Source organism: Neodiprion lecontei, chromosome 6 (assembly GCF_021901455.1).
Source record: "Neodiprion lecontei isolate iyNeoLeco1 chromosome 6, iyNeoLeco1.1, whole genome shotgun sequence".
Taxonomy (NCBI): Eukaryota; Metazoa; Arthropoda; class Insecta; order Hymenoptera; family Diprionidae; genus Neodiprion; species Neodiprion lecontei.
In genome coordinates this window covers 22577917-22599754 of record NC_060265.1, presented here as the reverse complement: position 1 = coordinate 22599754, position 21838 = coordinate 22577917, and the positions used below count along the sequence as shown (strand labels likewise).

The following is a 21838-nucleotide window of genomic DNA, read 5'->3' as shown; positions in this document are numbered from 1 at the left end:
CCTGTGCAAGGTGGCGGGGGAAAAAAGGAACGATCGAAAGCTCGAAACCGGACGTAAATCGTACCTATGTATTAACGCATGTATAGGTGTATGTGGGTACGTAGGAACTACGCGTTTGCAAAACTTAAGAGAACGCAGCGGTGCGCGGGGTTGGGAAAAGTTATGAAATAAGTCAGGATTATACCCATTCGCGGTCTGCGAGGTAAGCTGGATGAGCGGGTGGAACGAAAGACTGGATTCGGAATGGGTATGGAATTAATTTTGGTAATGGTAGCTCGTCTCCTTGGACTCGGGCTCGTACTAATGCCTCTCCAGCTTCTACACCGCCACCCTGTAGGGCAATATTTTATTTTCTTTACCAACATAAAATGGAAGCGAACCTGCACGACCGCGAGATGTTCTTGTGTGCAGGATCCGCGCAGCTTATAGTTCCGCTGCCTCCGCGAGGATCCGATAATACGATCAGGATCCGAGGAACGAAATATCACGCCATTACCGGTATTTGATTCGATGTTTACTGGCCCACCTACTGTAACCTGGCAGAAAGCTACAGGCGACCGAAAAATGGCCGTGAGAAATATACCGCCATCATAGAAATTCCGCACTTCCGGAAAAGTACATCGGTTGATTGGAAAAACTTGACGATGTGTCGAACTCTTCTTGTCACAGCTACGAGGTGAAAACTTGGAAAGCGATTTCTACGAATACCGACTTGTATAAAATATGAAAGGTTCTTTGATCGTCGTAGATTTAATTTAATTTCCGACGATCGTCTGGAAGTACTTAGTAGCAGGTATTTCGTGAACTGATAATGTCTGCTGCAGCTAAGTCCTGAGAAGACGCGCAGCTGAGCTTGAAATCCCTTCGTTATCGCTTTTGAATCACGAAAATTCGTCTCAGTCCTCGAAATCTGACTAGCTGCGGTGAAACGAAAGATCCGGGGTGAGATTTTCAATTCGAGGAATGGAAAACGGCGACGAGGATCGTTCGCGGTTAATATAGATCTATACGTGTATATATGTATATATTCGTGACAAATTATTGTGAAAAAGTTCACAGCTCTCTCGGTTGATGATATCTAAGACCAGAAAATTAATAACTGGCAATGAGGATGCAGAAAAAAAACGCTCGGCAAAGAGTGATGCGGTAGGTTACTGGCTAAGGCAGCTCTGATAAAACCAGTCAACGATGCGGATGACGTATAAATTAAGCGGCCATTATTCCGGCGCATACCTGCTCCCTTGGGATTACGGAGTTTATCTGCAGGCTCAATTTATTCAGATGCCAAAGGACAAACCCAATTTCACTTCTCATTCTGCGCTGCCCCACGTCAAAGGATTTCACGTAACTTGCGGTCGCGGAATGTCACATTTTAATTATTCATAAACAGGTTACGGATTCCGATTAAGGATCAGCCATTTACTTCCTGAAACGTGGCAAGGTGAAAAAAATAATTTTTTGAATAACAAAATGCACGACAGATCATGAAGAGACGGTGAAATGTTAAAAATAAACGCTGACAGCCAACAAAAGTAACATCCCCCTGTTTTTTCACACGGAAAGGATTAATTATTCCACTCTGTGTGTAAACGAAGGTGTACAACAGGCGTTCGTATACGCGATTTATGAATACGTATATCGTTAAGCCTTTTATTCAGCGAAAATTTTTTGCTGAATATGTATGTATAGGTATCGCGGTGATATTAATGGCAGCGGAGGATTATGCGCCAACTTTTTAACGTACAACCCAAGCGAACAATGTTTCAACACACCGCAAAACAATGGAGTAGCTTTTGTAGGTCGCCGCGTCTTATCTCGTCAAGTTAAATCCTCTTATATCGCAGTGCCATCGGAGTAGAACGTTAAAAACGTTCATTAGCGTCGTGAAGCTAGCCAGTAGCTGTCAATATTCGCCGTGACATTTCCAAGCAGACGTAATCATCAGATTATTCGTTAGATTTCATCGGAAATTTGACGCTCCTAGGCCTCAGCGCTTTCGCTGTGCAGCCGAAGCCCGGTCAAAATTAAAAGTGGCTCGTTACCCGTCCTTCATTAAACTTCAAAAGATTGCGAAACAATGAGCGCTGAAAAATTTCCGTCACGATGATCAGCTTTGAAAGATATATTAGCCACTTTTAAAAACGCTGTCACGTTCATTTTTTACAGACAGTTAGTATTACGTACTGTAATAGATTGATCATAACCGAATTTGTTGGAAAAAAAAATGAATACTCGCAATTATTGCCGAACACACTGCAAATTATTATCTCAGGCAACTGTTTCAGGAAATTATTAGATTGATTATATATCGAGATAAAAATTATCTCACCGTCGGACAAACGTTCGTATTACAGATAAATCGGCAAAAAATATAGTTCGAATAATCGTAAACCTACAGAAAGTTTACCCTAATCAATCAATTTGTCTCTTCCGTCGTGTTTTTACAATCCTGGTCGTTACCCCGGTAGTAAAAATCATGTTTTTCGGTGAGGGATAACGACGTGAAATAAAATATTTACGTGTTTATCAGGGGTAGATTTTTGCACGTGTTAAACGCCCAGATCGCGCTCTACCTCGGATCATAAAATTCTTTGCGTTAGGAGCCGACGCGTCGGTATTTATAAACGTCTGATTTCGTACGGGTGCACTCCGTAAAACAAGGGAGAATCATCTCGCATTGCCGTAGGTACGTACATGCAATGCATGTTTGCAGGGACAATAGAACCCTCCGGAGAACACGCGAATTTAGCGTTCAGTTATATTTACATACCTAGTCCAGCGTTAGGGAGAACTCCACGTGTGCTTCGTGCACACACATGGCGAGCCATGTTGCCGAGGGGTATAATCGCGCATCACAGGGCAAAGCTCTGTACGCCATGCCATGCCGGGCCGAATCGGAGCCAATGCAGGTGGAGATTGGAAGAGGCAAATTCCCCGCTCGACAGGCTCATGAATCAACGGATTTTCTCCTTTCACGCTCTCCTCGCGGCGATATTCTCGATTCTCTATTCTCACTGAGCCGCGGATGTGTATCAATACGTGATAGTGTTTATCGGTATCGCGCTGCAGGAATACCTCGAAGGATACTGTATCTATTATACGGGATTCGTAGACTTTCGCCGAGTCCTTCAGCGAGGGCTCGTCCTGCACTTTGACAAAATTCCCGCAGATGCAATCACCCTCCGTTTTTGTATACAGCTTTATACCTAGACACGTACCCATCTGCTTCGGGAGAGCGTGGAGAGACGGCGATAAAGGCCGATGCTTTTATCGGACTTTTTTTCCTTGCGGCAAATATTGCGGAGACTTTTTTGCGCGTTTATACCGATATAACGTTACGTACATGTATACTCGCCAACTAGGAAAACAGGCATTCCATCATTCTTCTTTATCGCACGTGTGTATACAACGCGTATGTAGATTCGTCGCGGTACCTTCAACCCGACTTAGGTGATTCTACATCCCCATAACCACCCCAGGGATATTTGCCCGACGCTTGTTTTGCATCACAATGAAATTCGGAGTGGATATAATCAACCGATCCTTCCTCCACGCCCACCTGGATCTCAGCAATTAGTTCGAACCCCAAGGACAGCTTTCTTGTTCGCTCTCGCTATCTGTCCCCACTATCGGAATTCTCATGGTTGAGTAAAGTGGACCAAGAACGCGGTAAACGACGACCATCAAACTGCGCGGGAGAGAAAACTTCCCAACGAACGATCTAAGAGATTTTCTTCAGAGCTTGACGATGCTGACCTTGCTCCGCTCTTTGCTCTAATTAAGTCGCTCTTGCTTTTCCTCGTCGGGTCAGATGTCGACGCAAGCTTCTCGCTAAGACAAGAGAGTCTTGAGTGCTCAATTGCCAGCCCCAGGATCAAGCTTATCGCTCGTTTCGCACAGAGCAAAGAAATAGACGATGAGTTTTTGTTTTTTTTTTATTGTGAAGAATGATTCGACAAGGTAAAATGAGTGAAATATTATCGCAACATCGAAACTTCCTCGACTGATTGATGTCATTAGAAAAGCATACAAAGTATTCTCAGAGAGTATGGTTTTCGAGGTATCAAAACGTAGTCAACTGGCCCTTCATCGCCCGGTGAGTTCTTTCGATCGTCAATGAAAATGAAGCTTTTTTGAAAATCCGCAAATGCCATAAGTCAGCCCGCTAAAGCTGCAATTGATTGAATCTTTCGCCCGGTCTTTCGGCACAATATTCGGTGCCTGCAGGTAACTAAGCCTTCAAAATCCACCCCATCGTCTAAGAGAGTAGCAGCCGTCAGCTCGGGGAGCTCGTCAAAAATTAACGGTCTCTGGGGCGGCGCATAAGACGGTCGGAGGCTGGTCGACGATTAAGGGGTTTGTTGCCCGGGGTTGGTTATTGGAGAGGTCCAACCGCAGGGGACAGTTTGGGGACAATAGACGAAGCTTTACCCCGACTCGACAGTTCACGGGAAAACCTCCTTAATGAAGGCTCGCGAGAACGTATCGCGGTCATGTTGCACATAATTGAGGACAAGGGAAGTTTAGTGCCACCTTAGCACATAGAAGCCAGTTTCTCTCACGAGTAAACTCCCTGGAGGAACTTCTGCAGACGAACGAACCTTTCCGGAATTGCAGCGTCTGTCATTGCGTCGAAAGATGCATTTCCATTGGATCGCGTAACGTCGGCCAGACGATGACTCTCGTATTACAAACCTATTACGGTCAGCCCTAATTTGTGCGCGGTTTTTGGACACTGCGGCGTATTGTGGGTCGATAAGCTGAATTCGATCGCGGGTAAGCCGCAAGCTTGCACGTGTATCCGTGAAACGATTGGCTGGCTACTAGATGCATAGATTTCAATCTCTCGGTGTATTGGAAAAGACGGCAGAGTCAGTCGCAGCCCTAAACTACTGAACCGGATTTTCCACCCGCTGGCGGAATCTGCATCTCCGTAAAGTCGCGTTACGGATACTTTATACCGATTTTCCCACCCCCGAAAATAACGCGAGCGCGCGATGTTCTCTAACCGCATCTTTATCGCCGGCTGCTGCTTCCAGATGCAAGTGAGGTAGATTTTCACCTTATTCTCTCCAGGCGACGTGCGAAGCTTCAGCCATTCGGTTATCGTGCGGTGTTTACGTGGCGAGCTGCAGGGAAAAAACCATTCGTTGCGAATAAAAACACGATTTTTTTTTTCAAACGAACATCGCGACACCGTTGAGACCTAGATCGCCGTCGAGGAGTGTATCGGGATCAATTAATATTCCCGTTCAATAAACGGTTTACTTACTCGAGGGCTTTCGTTAACAAGTAAAGCTTCTTAGGATGAGAATCGCATCGAGGTAAGAGTGAAATAAGATTCGATAAAATTGATTATCGCAACTCGGAGACGATGGGTATGTAAATAACCACGGTCAAAAGTGTCACAAAATTGTACGATTATTTTCATCATTAAAAAAAAAATTAATCCTAAAATTGCAATTCATTATTCAGCGATCACCATTTGGTGGCAAGCTGGATTTAACGGTAAAATTGAACGATTATAATCTCTCTGAGCGAGGTATACGCATGATATAACATATGGCGTACGCTTAGACCAATGCCGTTTGTGCATATAATATGATCTATAATACACGGTTTTGGTAATGATAACGTTATCTTGTACGCAGTCCGTGAACTATTGGACATGAACGTGGTCGTCGGTACGATATCGTTGAGTGAATTACTGTTACGCATTCTCCCATCCGCCTATTCCGAATTTACATTTAGCACGAGTTGCGCCATAATTCGTAAACTTATCATGAATAATTAGACTCCGTTAATTAATAGACGCTGCTCGATTAGGTTTAAACCTTTTCAAGTTTCGAGAAACAAAAAACAAAAGTAAATTGTTACGCTCATTTTTCAAGCCATTGATAGCTTTCGAGGCTACTCATGCAAATGCAATGCCTTCCCAAAAGCTATTGGGATAAAAAAAAGATCCATATGTCAGTGCGATGCACGATTAACTGTGTACGTACTTTATTACGTTAGATTTTCAGGCTCAGACTGCGAGCACACCCCTGAATTCAGTTTAATTGATATTGCCGAGAGCTTTTTCGCGGCTAGAGAGAAATGCAGGATTTTCAAATTTGAAAGCTGCTTTCACAACAGATGTCCATTCGCCAGATCGTGGGCCGTTGTCTCCGCAACGAGGCGACGCCGCTTACCGACGCGGAAAACATAATGCTGCCGCAATGACGATAAAAGCTGAACGCAAACAAATATACAGCAATTTGGAGCGGTGAATTGGACCGTTGGTTCAGGCACGTGATGCTGGCATGGGCATTATGCGGTATGCACTTGTACGTTGGATGGGCGAGCCGCAACGAACAGCGTAACAACAAATAATTAATAAGTACGTTAAGGCAGTAAACACTGTTGCGGTTTAGACTCAGCTACATCCGATTGCTGCCCCCTGGCAACTCGTTTTGATAATTGTTATATAATTGCCGCAGGTGAATCCCTCGACAACAAATCGAGGAGCGGTTATATTTTCAAATCAGATTTTCCACCGATTCGCGATTCTCTGTTATTATTTGATATTGTAATACGGTTGAAGCTCCGTGATCGGATATTGAATTGCTCGTCGATGTTGAGCTCATCTTTTCAATCCGTTTATACCTAGGTATAGAGTGAATCTGATATGCTTTACACATTCACAAACGAGGATTCAGATTCTTCGAACGTATTTACCCGCCTCCATTTGTCTCCGTTTCGTAAACGGTTTGTTCGAACGATTTTCACCGAGTTATTCACAGGAGTTGACTCACGCCCGAATTTTGTACATCAGAGAAACGAACTGACAATGAACGAGTGCTTGCGTTATTTTACTTCCGGTTAATTATCGCATCGTCAATTCATCGACTTACTTTGCAAACGAATGAAGCGTGTGAATAATGGACGAACATCTCCGCAAGGAAGTTTGTAGGCTCGTGTGTGATACCATGATTTAGCGAAAATTACCGTTAATTACTGACTTTTTTAGATCCAATGAAAATAACTGTAAACGTGTGCCCAATTCCCATTTCTGATCATAACATCTACAAGAATAAACAAAGGTTTCGATGCTGATTGTACCATTCAGATTACCGTAACAGCGAATGATGCCGAGCCCTTAGAAACAACCCCAATCTTGAGTTTCTATTCCAGCCCACGTCTGTGTACTCAACACTCGAGTACTCAAGATTTCAGACCTTAAAGCTCATGCTGAATAAACTGCATAAACTGAACATGCGATAAACTGAATAAGCTGTACCTGACTAGAACGAAGGATGTAAAAGGGAGGATATAACTAAGCCCTTGACCTAAGCCGAACGCGAAGCACAGGTCGCTAGTGGCAATTAAGGGATACTGGATTTAAGGTTGAGTTCCTCCGACAGTAGCCATTCCACCTAATTTGGGGTTCACCGGGTTGGCCCGGGTCTTCAAACTGGGTCAGTTATCCGAACACGGGCCGAGTTTTCGGTGGAATTGAATAACCGAAATGTCTGCGAAACGCAGGTGGCGAGTTTGGGATCTCGGGGAAAAACAACGCCGGAAAACCTGCATCTAGACTCATTTTTCTTTCAACCTAGTACAGCCAGCGTACTCACGCGATCGTTTCCGATCCCAATTTATGAGAGACGCATAGCAGTACGTACATTCATTGATTTCTCCGCTGCGCTGTTTCAGGCCTGAGAATTCATCCAAATAACAGACCACGAAAACATTCGCGAACTTTCGCACCGGCTGACGAAAAACGATATTAACCGTCTTATTTTCCTCTCTGTTTCAGGCCTCGTTCTATTCCACCGCCCTGAAAACCCTGATCTCTATGTCTACTGTGATACTGCTTGGCCTCATATCTGCTTACCATGCCTTAGAAGTTCAGGTACGTATGTTACAGACGGTCTAAGACGCCACTTTGAACCGGTAGATTTGAGGGCGTTTGATGAGATTCGTTTTTCGAGTACCGCGAAACTTGAATAAGAAGTAAGCGGCTTACACCGGACGAGCGCCTACGACCACGACGAAAGAGACCAAGTTGCGTAACTCGGATACCTATAATTCGCATCCGTAACATCGCAACGGTGAATTTCTATCAGTATCTGACAATAACCTCGATTAAGTTATAGCACATCCTAGTGTACGTGGTACAATAGCTGGGTCTACGGTATATGTATAGTATATGTGTGTACCTATAAGGACTCGTCGGGACATCTCGGGAGGCCTCTTATTGATCAATATATTCCTCCAGCTCTCGACGTTGGAAGGAACAGGAGCTACAGAACGATAACTACGACGTTGTAGAACCCGAACGAGTCATCTGACCCAATTGTACCGACGTATCAAAGGGGCGAACTTCGGCAGGATGCTGAGAGGGGAGCATTTATTCAGATAAGAAAATTCACCTCGTTGGGGAGCTTCGCTCGCAAACTTTCGAGGTTCAATCTGTCTTCATATTTACAAGTCCCTCCTCTTTTTCCATGGCGTCTTGGTAAACACCACGGTTTTCCACTCGGTGAAGTTGTTCAACAATATGTGAAACGACCGAGGTGCAGGTTTACTTCTGGTATCAGGATTTTTCTCCTCGTCTCGTAACTTCCGAGAATACAACTCGTTGTCTCAGTCTCATCGAGACTTCTACAGGACTGGTTTTCTCTTAATGGGTGGGTGAGTGAGTTCTTTTGTTTGTTTTTTTTTTTTTTGTCTTCCGCTCGATGGTCAGTTCTATCGAGAGTTGTTCTGTTCTTGGTGGTGATAAATCTATAACCACGAAGTAAATGAGCGCGTTATCCCTCTCCGAGAAGACAAGCCATTTTCTCTGTCAACGGAAGACGAAGGCCAAATACACTGATCTCATCCACAAGGTTCGTTGAATCCCAACTTGACCGTCAAAGTGGTGAAATTCTATGGTACGAAATGAACAAAGATGGGAATAATTTATCGAGCCGTCGGTGACGACAAACATCAGTCCTCGTTATGCACTGCTCTATTCTGCCGATTAACCGCACCTCTATTTGCTTCGTTCGCCTCGCATAAGCTACTGCAGGAAGGTAGTCGCTATATTACACAACTATAACCATCGAGTTTGACTTGTAAGTCATCCAAGCCACATGCCACCCTTCGTAACTCACAATCAGTTTGAGCCGTCGTCGCCAAAGGGGGGCCTGTTCGATGGAGAATAGTTCTATCGATCGTCAACTTCTATACATCTGCAGGGTAAGAAAGGCAACGTAGTTCCGAGGAACTTTGCCCCCAACTAAAAACTTCGACATATCCTCGAGGATGAAGGCAGTTTCAGTTACTCTCGTTTTAAGTACCGTCACGCAGAATTTACTACGCTTCACGATCACTCAGTCGTTCAGAAAATAACTATTGCATTGTTGTTAAAGTGCTATATTCGTGGGATATTATTTTAAGGATTCCGAATAAGAGGCTGCTAAGTGAATGCTGATTAAAGAAAAACTAAAGCTCGCTTACATCGAAGGACTGGGCGTAAATTCATCTATTTTTATTTTATTCATCGGCCGAATCTTTAACTCAACAAAAGAAACACTTAACAAGAACAACATCGATATTGTTCAACGGACTCAAGGTTCGTATATAGACGTTTTCGTTGTTGTTAGGCAGTGAAATCATTCGAACATTTTCAAGTATGAGATGAATAATTTATCCCTGGCTAGACTGGCGACGAGCCGCCGGATCTGTTGGGACGATTAGATAGAAGGGCGTCAGAGGCGGTGATCGAATTCATCTCGAGCGAGGGATTTTTCTTCATTGTAAATTCCGGAATGGTAGTATCAGGATTTGGACCCGACCCAAACCGAGGTCGTCGTGATTGGTCAGGTCGCAGAGTCGCCAATCCTGGAAGAGGTTTATGAAGGAAGTTTCTTCTTCCTCGTCTCGCCGTGCGCAGAATTACAGCCAGAGTTGGCCGGATCGAAACAATACGCTATAAGAGTCAGCAAAACTCTCGAGCATATACGACGATAAAAGACAATGGAGGAATCCTGCGTTAATCCGGCATCCGGAGAATATGACTGCCGAGTAAGGCCGCGAGAGTAAAGAATTCGAGATCCGGATCTGGCGGATCAAATCTGCTTCGCAATATCGGCTCCCACTTCTAATACGTACCCAAAACGCGGATTTCGGCTTAAAATACAACTACACGTGCGGCTTATTATCCAACGTGACGGTTGTACCGTCTAGTCGCATGGCTGGGTATGAGTTGACGAGTCACCGAGTCGCCAACTTTCGAGTAAACAAACAGTTCGCTATTCCCATGGTGCTAATCAGGAACTTTGACGGCTCTGACATTAAATATATCGCTTCGCACACTTCGCGTATAGTGCTGTAACGATTTGCCTGCCCGACAAAGCATACATGCGATCATAGATGTACCTACCCAGTGGTCAGATTATATCCAGGCACAAGGATCGTGTCGGTTAGCTTAGGACTAACCCTGCTGAATTAATTCATGCCACGAGAGTCGGAGTTTCGTACATCAGCAGCATCTGTCTCCGGATTTGTCTACAACAGGTTCACCGGCTAATTATCATTGGCCGAAAAACAAAAAAAAAAAAAAACTGCCAGCATATACGTACAGTATATTTGTCACAGTGACGAATTGGAATCTTGAATACAATAATTTAACCTATCCTCGAACGCGTCGTCGAGATTAATGCCGCGAGTGCAATGAATCGAGCCGATATCTACCCACTTCGGCAGAAGCAATAGCCGTTGAAATTTGCTCGAACAAGGCCCATCTATCGGATTCGGTGATATTCTACGAACCTTTGTCACCCGAAGGCACTTACGAATTAGTAGATTTCGCCAAGGTCTAAATTGTAACCTTCGACCCCGCCGAATGCCACAGACTCAGCTGACGTAAGTTCCAGATTGACGCGCCTGTACATCAAGGCTTCTCTGATTAATCAATTAGACACTCCCAACTTTCCATTTGGCCGAGGACGTAAAAAACTCGAAGCAATCACTACCACTCCTGAGCATCCCGGTACCTACTAAAAAACTCTTTCTCTAGATTAAATTACGCGAAGATTATACTCCGGTATGATTGAGTCTCAACTTCGAGCAATTAATTTGAAAAGTAGAGGTAAACGGAAAGAGATGCACGCCGGATAATCGAGGGTAGTAATTTGTTCGTGGTCTATTTCCACTGCGCATATAACAAATTGGCCCGCGAGATAACGTCACTGTATTCGTGTTCCCGTGTGTGTGTAATTGGAATTGAGCTCAGGTAAATGGCTACCTGGATATATATCTTGCCAGATTAGTCGGTGCTGTTCCCCTCCACGAATTTGTTGAAACTCAAAGGACTACCGAAAGGACATATCGTAGGGATTGGCGTGGTTGACATGTCGGCGAGTTAAAGCCCAAAGCGAAGACGAAGTTGATGCTTGTAGTTAAAGGTGCAATCGGTCCACAAATCAAAGTACAAAGTTACTAATTAATATCCGCGGTTACACTTTGAAACTTGCATCGAATTCAGCGTTGAGGAGAGGCGAGAGTTGGAATTATTGCAAGCGTTGAACGTACATCGAAGAGCGTAGAAAATTGAAGAATTATTGAAGCACGTGTGCCGTTTACAGCATAAAAGCGTAAATTGCCTCACGTTTCGACACCGGTGGAATTTGGTTTTTACGTGAATACCCAATTCGCCTCTGTAAATACCGTAATTCATCACTCAGTTTTTTACTATACCACGCTACAGTTTCGGGTGCCGTGAGCTTGCGGTGAATTTTTAGAAGGCCTTGGGTAACTGCAGAGTAAAAGATTGCACTGCTCTAATATTTCACAGTTTTTTATATTTCTTTCGTATTTAAGTGAGCCGTCTTGAAGCCGAACGACTGTGACGATTCCGTGCTGGACAATAAAAAGCGATACAGAGCATACAGGCTTTCAACTTCTGTGGTAATATCAACGCTGCGTGCGTTGATATATGATACCACGAGAAAATTCCTCTTCATCGTGAGTGAGTCCTTGCCCTAGATAGTCAGACTGCACGACCAGAGAACGATGTGCATATCTGCGATGTTTCATTGTAATGTATTCAAAAAGGAACTGCCAAAATATACGCCCGACGCGCCACGAACCCATGTGGGTATTTAATGAACGGGTGGTTAGAGGTTAGAGCAAGGAAAGCTCCGAAACGGCACCGGCTGGGCGCACAGGGGTTGTTAATTAATTATTTACGACTGTCGACATTAACGGACATGCGTTTAACGATCGGGCCCAAAAATTAAGCCTCCTGATAACGCGGATTTGAAAAGGAGCCTCAAGCCGCTTCGGCCAAGGTACATGACGGGGCCGAGATAACAAATGACGACCGTCCCACGCGGTCCGCGGTTTCTAAGGGTGAAAATATCTCCTGGGCAAGATTCCAGGATTTAAAAAATTGCGAGATGGTTTTGAAGGGGGCGTCAGGAGGCGAGGAAGCGCGATGATTGATTGGCCATTTTTATCCAAGAACCATTATACGCCGTACAATATAGCCACGCACGGTATCCGACTTATATTGTTCCTCCGCAGTTATTCATGATCGACAACTGCGCGGACGACTGGCGAATCGCGATGACCTGGCAACGAATCTCCCAGATATCCATCGAGCTGATCATCTGCGCGATACACCCCATTCCTGGCGAGTATTACTTCCTGTGGACGACCAAGCTGGCAAACAAGGGCGGCGACATAGGCTCGAAATGGGTCCCCTACGACGTCACCCTGTCGCTACCGATGTTCCTAAGGCTCTATCTAATCTGCCGGGTGATGCTCCTGCACTCGAAACTCTTCACCGACGCCTCGTCGAGGAGCATAGGCGCCCTGAATCGGATCAATTTCAACACCAGGTTTGTTCTGAAGACCCTGATGACCATCTGCCCGGGGACCGTGTTGTTGGTTTTCATGGTGTCCCTATGGATAATCGCTTCGTGGACGCTGCGGCAGTGCGAAAGGTATGTGCCGAATTATTTATCGCCTCCGTAAACCCCCGCGCTTTGCCCCCCGCAAAGCAGCTCGCGCATTCCACGCTTCTACCCATCCGTGTTCCCAAGGGTCGCTCAAGGTCGCCATTCCGGTACCGCAATTTTTAAACTCTCACTGTATATGACGCCGGGTTGCGAGGTTCTTATTTTCCGGATGGTTTTTCGCAAAAAATTTTAAACCGATACACCGCGCAAGGGTTAGGTTAGAGCTACGTTGGCTTTCAAGTGATCAACTCGGAACCATCGGGTGTATTAGCTGTTGCTATTGGGAAAAAGGGTAAGCGGTGCTTTTTTCACCTTTCACCCTTTCTGGTCTCTTGTTCTTTGCCTACGGTCAAACCGCCGTAAATTCCGCGTCTAACAAAAAATTCTACCATCGTAGAACGGATCATTAGTTTCCCCCCTCCGTGAACATAATAGGCGAAACAACGAGCTTTTACGCCTCTGACGTAACTTTGCGAGAAGAAAATTGATGTACGTTCACTGCAAAGAACGTTTCTTCCTTGTTTCTTTTAATTTTTTTTTTTTGTTTTCGTCCAATTTGAATACCTATCTAACAGCATTCACGAAGTCTCAAAGAATCACTTTAAATTGGAATGTCTTGCCGGAATTTTCCTGCTAGGAATTTTCCCTCGAGTCGAGATTATAAGAGATTCAATCTTGGAATAGGTACAACAGATTCCATGGGTGGTGGTGGGTGAACAAAAAAAATATCTCATCATTTTTTCAAGCACTACTTTTCACAGATTTCGTGTCTCGTGGGACGCGATTCAGTAATCGAGTTTGTCAAGATCAGTTTACAACGTTCAAGTATTCAATAATGCGAAATTCGGGACATATGACACTTTTTCCTCGTAGTCAAACACATTTATGCAAGCGTCGACGAAATCATATTTTAAATGAAAAAAAAACAGACAGCGCGTTCGATAAACATGAATCAAAGAACTCTGACATTTTATTAATGTAATCATAGAGTTCTGGCATTTTGTGATACGTGATTAAAAATGAGGGGAATATGATTATCGTATTCTTTGCCCGTTTCTTAAAACGCAATCTTTCGCAAAACTTGACAGACTCCTCGCGACAGTTTAATTGTTGATATTTTCGCACTTCAAAAAACGAGGCAATTACCGTAACGAATCTAATTTCAATACTGAATACTTTAATTAACAGCACAATTCTTCGAAATGTTCGTATTTTCTACAAGCGATTGTCCGAAACGCGAGCTGAGGATCATGCTGGTACCTAACCTTCCGAAACGATACCACTGAGAGCCTCGTGGAAAATATACGAACGGCGAACAAGACCCTGGTTAATTAGAGGTAGCCGCACGTGGGTGTTGTTGATCCGCAGAACAAGATTCTCGGAAAGCGTAGGTGTACTCGTACTAGGGATGAATCGAGTGTCAAATCTGGTACACGCGCCTAGTTATCCGCGTAGTTCATTGTTCCCTATTGATTCATATCGTTCATACAACGATTCAAACCCATAGAAAGTATGGTTATAAAGAATTTTATTGCCAAACGTGACCGAAACTTTTTTCACTGCGATAATCCTGTCAACCCGACTACCTACCCCGATAATCGCGATTCCTAGTTATTTTTATCGGGTCCAACCTTTCGCGTCCGGGATAGATTCACGGCCATAAAAACGAGCCTACACCTTTTTTCTATTGCCGGACCTTTTTGCACCTCGTTTCTTTTACTTTTCCCGTTTTTTTTTTTTTTTTTTTTTTTTTTTGTTTTGAGCAGGGACGGGTGGGGAATGAAAATGATAGTTCTCGGCTGTGGCGGGATCCCGATAACGGAAAGCTTCAACGACCTTATCACACGTCGAGCTCGCATCGGGAACGGTTTTTCCGGAAACGTTCGCTCGGTCGTAATGATTAATCGACGATAACGAAGACAGGTACATACCTACCTTACTTGTCCGGCAGTCACCTCCCGCCACCCTGGGGCACGGAAAACATCTTACAGCATCCGCCCGCACCTCCTCTTGACCCCCGTAAGTGACGAGATATCACCTACCGCTTCTGGACGACACTGATCGCTGCCACGACGCGACGCCTCAAACGAGAGAGAAACTCGTCACGAAACACAGCGTGCACAAAACTTTTCACCACAATAATTACCTCTCGCACAAGTTGAAAAGCTCTGAATAACATTATTCAGCTGCATGACGCTGCAATTTGCACGTACGCGGTGTGTCCATATTGCTTTGACGCCGCGATGACACGGTCGAAACTTGGAAGAACATTTCACAGTCGCGCGATGCGAACAATGCCACCAGGCAAGTCTGCGTCCGTTGTGTCTACCTCACAGAGGGCTAATTGAATCCAATAACGGAAGTGCCAAGCGTCCTTTACCCGGTTGTTTGTTTCCGTGAAACTGCAGTGTACGAGCTAGCAGCGAGCTTACGCCCCACACACACACACACGCACACACAGCTTCGTTGTTAACGCGCTCGCGTCCTCGGTACACCAACTGCGAAGCGTCTGTTGACGGCACAACAACGCGGATCGGTGCGAGCGAGTTACGCGACTAAGAAACTGTCAGGTACACCGGCTGCTGAATTTGTGTGTGAGCGCGTTCGAACGTTGAAATACAATACCGGTGGAATTACGTACCTGCAGGGCACCAAGTACGTACATAGGTACGGTGTATCGCTGCCTCGATAGCTCAGAGTGCTCTGGATGTGTGCGGACCCTTATCGCGGAGGCAACACCGCTGCCCGCGTCACTCGGGCTCGAACACGAGGGCGCGACGAGGTTCCAGTATCTCCGTGTAATCTTTGCCCACGGAACCGTCGACCCACCACCCCCCTTAACTCTATTCTCAATGTCTATTCAATACTTCGATAAATGTCCTCCCCGCGATGTCAGCCGATCTGTATACCTATTCGAACGAACAGTTATGAGCAGGGACCCTTTAACGAAGGACGAAGCCAATCGTAGGGAATTCTTGAGATCCGAATTACCTTTTATAAATGGGAGCGGAAATGGGTTGCTCCTCCTTTTCTATTTGCTCTCTCTCTCTCTCTCTCTCTCACTAATTAATGAAGTGTTTTCAAGGAATGACCACCAGGGAAGAGGCGCGTTTTACCTGTGATACGAGAGAATATAGTCTTCGGGATGTACGGCATTGTTTGAAACTGATTACCTTGCATCGGCAAAGGTGATTCGAACCCAGCCATGGTTATCAATTTACTGTCAAGACTCGGTGGGCGTGGAACCGATGTGAACTCGGGTTCGACGAAATCATTACTCACGGCAATGCAACGTCGTACCTGCCTTATATCTCGGAGTCTCGACCTTCCGAACTCTCTCTCTACTTGAGAGACGAAAGTTTGAACGATAACGCGGTGAAACTGTTGCGGTTTTCTTTCCCGGCGTCTTCGCGCAACTGTCAGCGACGTGGTTTGTGAAAATAGTGCAAAAGTAGTCATTGCAGTTAACCAACGTTGCGAAATCGTTGCGGCGTTTTACGTTCCGGAATGACTCGGCACCTGGAGGCGTCGGAGTTTTGCAGTCAGAACTTCCGTTACTTTTTGCATCCGGTTCATTGCCTTTAGATTTACTTCGCTACTAAAGTGGAGAATTATTATACGGTTTCGAATACAGGTTTATGCGCGCAAAAGAGTGTAACACGTAGCCGACGTATATGGGTCGTTAAATTCAGGGAGGCAACGCGCGAGATTATTACCGCCACAGTTGCGAGTAGGAAAATGTATAATTTAGTATGCGACACAGATTTTCGAGGTGGTCATATCTCGTCCTTTCCTCTCACATCCTTGCTCGTCACTTATCAATCATGCATGAAGATTATGAGCGTAAGTGTACGCTGCGAAATTCATCACGGTAAAAGGTGTTTGGACGTTTTATATATTATTTGCACTATTGACTGCATTATACATGTTCAACCATTGGGCGGAGAGCCCGTTATAGACAGAGTTAAAAAATTGCTCAACATACTATTGAGTGTTTATCCGTACACAGCCTTGCCTTGAATAATAATTGTATGTCGCATGGATCGACGCGTGCATACAAATATTATTTTAGGCGAAAATTCAATATTTCGCCGTCTACTTAGTAAATTGTGCGACTCGTATGTATATATATTATACATACATATACATGAAAATTTCTGTATGCCCATGATGTGTAGCTGAATAATAGTGCATGTATCCTGTGAAAAAAAATATCACGAGTTCCGAAAGCCGGATTTCTATCTGTTTCGGAGTCGAAATAACACGCGAGTTCTAACAATTTCCCTGCAGAAATTTAATCAAGCAATCATATACGATGGTATAGTATATTATCCATACTACACGGAAGCTATAACTGGAGTATGAAATATCTTGACCGGAGCCGGATGAGACATCGATCTTTTTCCGCCGGGCATAAAGAGAGATGAGATAAAACGAAATGACGGTGGAATAAGCGTCGCATTTATTGTACGTCGTGTAATACTTGTTGGCAAAAACATTTTTATTTCATAGCAGAATAATAGAGCGTTAATAATTCGCTGCACGGCAAAACGCGTCCACCGCTTTATATGCTACAACTAGAGTCGTGCGATTGATCGATGGATCGAAATTTCAATTAATCGATCGATCACGCACTCCTGCTTGCAACGTCGATCAAGGCGTTCTTCGCTTAGGTTCGCGTCTGACTGCAGACAGCGAACTACAACCGTAGGGAAAATCTACTCATTCCATTTCCACCCTCATTTTGCTCTTCCCGAATACTTTCATGCCCATTTTTAACAGCAAATGAGCACATGAAAATTAATGTGGGGTCTTGCTTCATTTCCCATTTTCCCCGCCAGTAGAGTCGATCGCGGTTTTTTATTTCGCATGCGAAATATACTTGTAAAAATATATTCGAGCCCTGTGATATTTCCTATTTGAATATTACTTGTTAAGCTATTTTACCACGTGTTATTTTGACTTCACCATGTTTTTTCGTCTTGTATTATCGTATCGCAGCTGTACACAGAGCTACGTACCTTGAGCTACCCCTGCAGCATATATTGGTCCTACAATGTTGATGTTCCTCCGTACCTGCAGATTGAGCTTTTGAAAATTACTCGGTGTACGAAGAGCCCCAATGCTAGCCAATATATTTTACTCGTAAGCTAAGGACACTCACTCACAATCAGGAATGGACGCAATGAATGCTTTGCGCAGGGGGAACGATTGTGTTTCATTACCCCTTTTGAAATTCCGTTTAAAATGTGCGCATTTATCTTTTAGTTTCGCATCCTCAAGGTGAAATTCGATCCTCAGGCTTCACAAATTCTCAATTAGCCAAAACAAATTTGATCATATTAAAGAGAAGGGTCAAAGATGTGCTCGGAGAAGGTTAAGTCATTATCAAGCGTGGAGGTGATTTTAGAACGAGGTAAGACGAAGTCGGGCCAAAGGACGAAGCGAGGTTCATTTTCTTTTCAGTCTTATTAACTAAAATTAATGAAACTTTCACCAGAACGGCGCAATATTACTTGAAACTTTTTTCATTTGATTCTACTCCCGCCAGAAATGAGTACCTGTCGTGGCGACAGAATAATTTCATCGAGAAAACGCGCGTCGTAAAATCTGACACGAACGAGAGCGCGTGCGGATTTTTTTTTTGACTAGGTACAATTTCCGCTTCGTTCCGGATTCCGTTAAGCTCTTTTTATTTCGTCTTTTTTTTTTTTTTTTGATTCCTCTGGCTTCCTACAGGGTAAAACCGTATAAAGCATTTGCGATTTCACGAGGCCCGTACACAATTCAGCCGTAAAGGAATGAAGCGGAATGTAAGAAATTACAAAAAGCACAATAAGAATGTAAAAGAAAGGAAAATAAGTGAAGCTTGCCTTGCCAGCGAGAGTCCACGGATAGAAGGAGTCCACAGGCACTTTAGAATATTTCTTCCTTTCACAGCGTAATGCGGAGAGTTGAGACTGGCTATACGAGGGTGAGCGGAAAAGCCGGAACTAATAAAGGAAAAAGTTTCGTCTCGGATGAATGTATCGATTAAATTTTCGCGGGTTTCTCCCCGAATCGATTCGCGAACATCGACAAACACCCTGCAAGACGTGTCTTTACTACCTACGTTCCGCTATTGAATATTTACTACACACCCATTCGGCACTACAAACTTTTTCATCAGCACGCACGTCACACTTTTTTCATTCCGAGGGCTTCAAAAAGTACGAAAACGAGTTTTGCATGTTCTCTAATCAGGTTTTGGTCCGTCCCTGTTTCGCATTCATTTATTTTTGAACACAGCTCGAATTCATCCTTCCATCTGATTCAGACTTCAGGGCATCGTTGAACCAGCGGCGGAGTTCCACTGGCCGAAAATCGAGTATCTCGCATACACCTGCAAGATGTGTGCATTGAACTCTATACCCAAACAGCGAACTCTTCGCAGGTTGTAGGAACCGTTAGACACTGTCGAATTGCACTCGGCAACCCGACCTTTTAACCCAGGGTCTACTTGGCCTTTCATTGCGTTTACGATTTTACCATAAGATGCTGGCACAGGTGGCCAGAATTGATATCGTCTATAAAAATCGTGGGCACGAGGGTGTTGAGAAATTTTTATCGTATTTTCTTTCCCCTTCCATTTCACAATAGGATGGTTAAATCGAAAGAAACACACACCCTGGGTACGTTGCGCGCAAGCTGTTCAAAACCGTAGAGAAACAAGTAATACACTTCATTTTCCAATTTATTGCACACGGTGAAATGCATCTGATTGATGTCGATTATTTATTTATACGTACTATTTTGTTCGAGATCGTGAATGTTGTATCGCTGTCCCCTTGGCCTTGCGCTGATCTGTTTATCATCATATACTACTGAATGTACAATCGTCGAAACCAACTAATTGTCGCTTAAACATTTCACGTATTCCTGATTTCCATCGAAACGTTGCCCGAGATGTCTGAATTATCATTTTTATTCTGTTCCAAGAGTTTCGAACAGCCGTCTCGTCATTTTCAAAATTGAATTACAATATACATTATCAGTTTAAGTACTCGTTCGCAAGCCAATTTAAAGTATGAATAAAAATCTACTTTGTATCCTCTGATTATTACAATCAACGCAAGATTGATGCGCTTGGTGGTAAAAAAATTTCAAATTTCCAGCCCTCTGATATATCGCGAGTCTGTTTACCTGATATATGACGTATTACAGCGCTGACGATATTAAATTTTCTTCATATCCCCTATTTTACTCGTTCATGAATGTTGTATGCGCTTATTTCACGTTCATTTTCGGCACACATGTACATATGTAAATTTGTGGCATCTTGACTGTTGACTTTGATTATAATTCACTTACCTTATTCACCAACTTATACCCTTTATTTCTTCAATACCACTAGACGTCGCAATTTTATCTTGGCACATCAATTACTCGTTTCTGTTTTATTGCAATTGAGATGGTACGAAAGAAAGAAATAATTAAAATACAATTGATAATACATTTCTCAGATTCGAAATAGAGAAAGAAAAATATAATAAATAGACGAAGAATAAAACGAAAATTGAAACGAATAAAATTACCTCATCATATCTGGTACGGCGATAACGCGGTGAGACGAATAATGGAAAAAAGCAAAAGTGACGACCGTTTTAATCACGTTCATCGATCGTCGAGGCTATGCAGGCTTTTTGTAAGCAGAAAAATATTTGGATGGAACCTGTCAAACCCTAGTTCGATTTTAATGAACTCACGTCACTTGTCTGATCTCGAATTTGCGAAGGAAATTCAATCTCGAAAATTGAGGAAACAGCATCAAGGTTCGGCACGAGTACTCTCAAAAAACACTTTCAAGTCTCAGCGAAACCCTGAATTTTTCAATACAGTCGGGACAGTAAACTGCCATTTATCTCTTTGAATTACGTTTGTATCACGCAGTGTAGCAATGCTGCACTTGGTCGATCGGATCTGGATTTATCCGACATGCGATAGGCAAGAACGTTGCTTGAGCGGTGTTATCAGCGTAGAAATCGAGGGAGTTATCCGCTCCATAAACGTTACTGTAACCGTTAACCGGACAGCAAATCCCACCAGATGTGACCGCGATGTGTTGCAAGCCTTGCATCGCCGCAACGTAAAGCCCGCGTTATCGCCAGCCAATATAAGTACCGACTGCAATCCACGCTTCTCCAATCTTTCTCCGATCACCGATCTCCGTTTTGCTGACTTTGATCTGAACAGACTCGAGGAGTGTCAAGCTTAAACGAACCGATGAGAAGTCGGATATGTAAACTGCATTAGGGAAGTTTCTCATTCGCTTTCTTTTTTTTTTTTAATTTTTAAAGTCAGATCACGTCGCAATTTTCCGTTTCGGATAATTGGTCATCCTTGTGCGTGATATCAACTCTTCGTGAATTATATAATTGATGGAAATTAGCCGCCGCAGACGATCATTCGTGAATAAATGTAAGAACTTTCCCGGTCGCACGTACCTCTGCCAGTTCAGTCTGGGGTGAAGAATAATTAATTCGATCCGTCTAGATACAGCTTCTCTCTCTCTCTCTGTATGTATATACATACCTATATGTATATACGTATAGATACATATACATATACATGCATTCGGATACGTACCAAGGCCATGTATAAATCTGAAATGAATACATCGCATGTCGGCCATTTAATGCGAGCTTCCGAAGAATTTGAGCAGCGTGGATTCTGAACATAAATCAAAACTAAGCTTGTATTCATGTAATTCTTCATCATTCGAATAATACAAAATCGCGGTATAATGTAATACGAATTTTAAAATACGAGACTTGGAAACGAATTGCAGCCGACAGATATGAATTGGG

General features: G+C 43.8%; 1 protein-coding gene and 1 long non-coding RNA gene across 6 annotated transcripts in view; one reads left to right on the top strand and one right to left on the bottom strand.

Annotated features, from left to right (window-relative positions):
* Positions 1 to 15523, bottom strand: part of LOC124295128 — a 158281-nt gene extending 142758 nt beyond the window's left edge. For 2 of the 3 annotated variants that reach the window (XR_006905032.1, XR_006905034.1), the window contains exon 1: positions 14924 to 15523. This is a non-coding gene — a long non-coding RNA (uncharacterized LOC124295128). The remainder of the gene's footprint in view (positions 1 to 14923) is intronic. The other variant, XR_006905033.1, reaches the window with a different exon arrangement.
* The window catches only part of LOC107218064 (small conductance calcium-activated potassium channel protein), a 161715-nt gene that overhangs the window by 125685 nt on the left and 14192 nt on the right, over positions 1 to 21838 (top strand). For all 3 annotated transcript variants that reach the window (XM_015655813.2, XM_046743925.1, XM_046743927.1), the window contains 2 exons: positions 7799 to 7894; positions 12556 to 12977. In XM_015655813.2, the coding sequence (XP_015511299.1) occupies positions 7799 to 7894; positions 12556 to 12977 (518 nt within the window). The remainder of the gene's footprint in view (positions 1 to 7798; positions 7895 to 12555; positions 12978 to 21838) is intronic.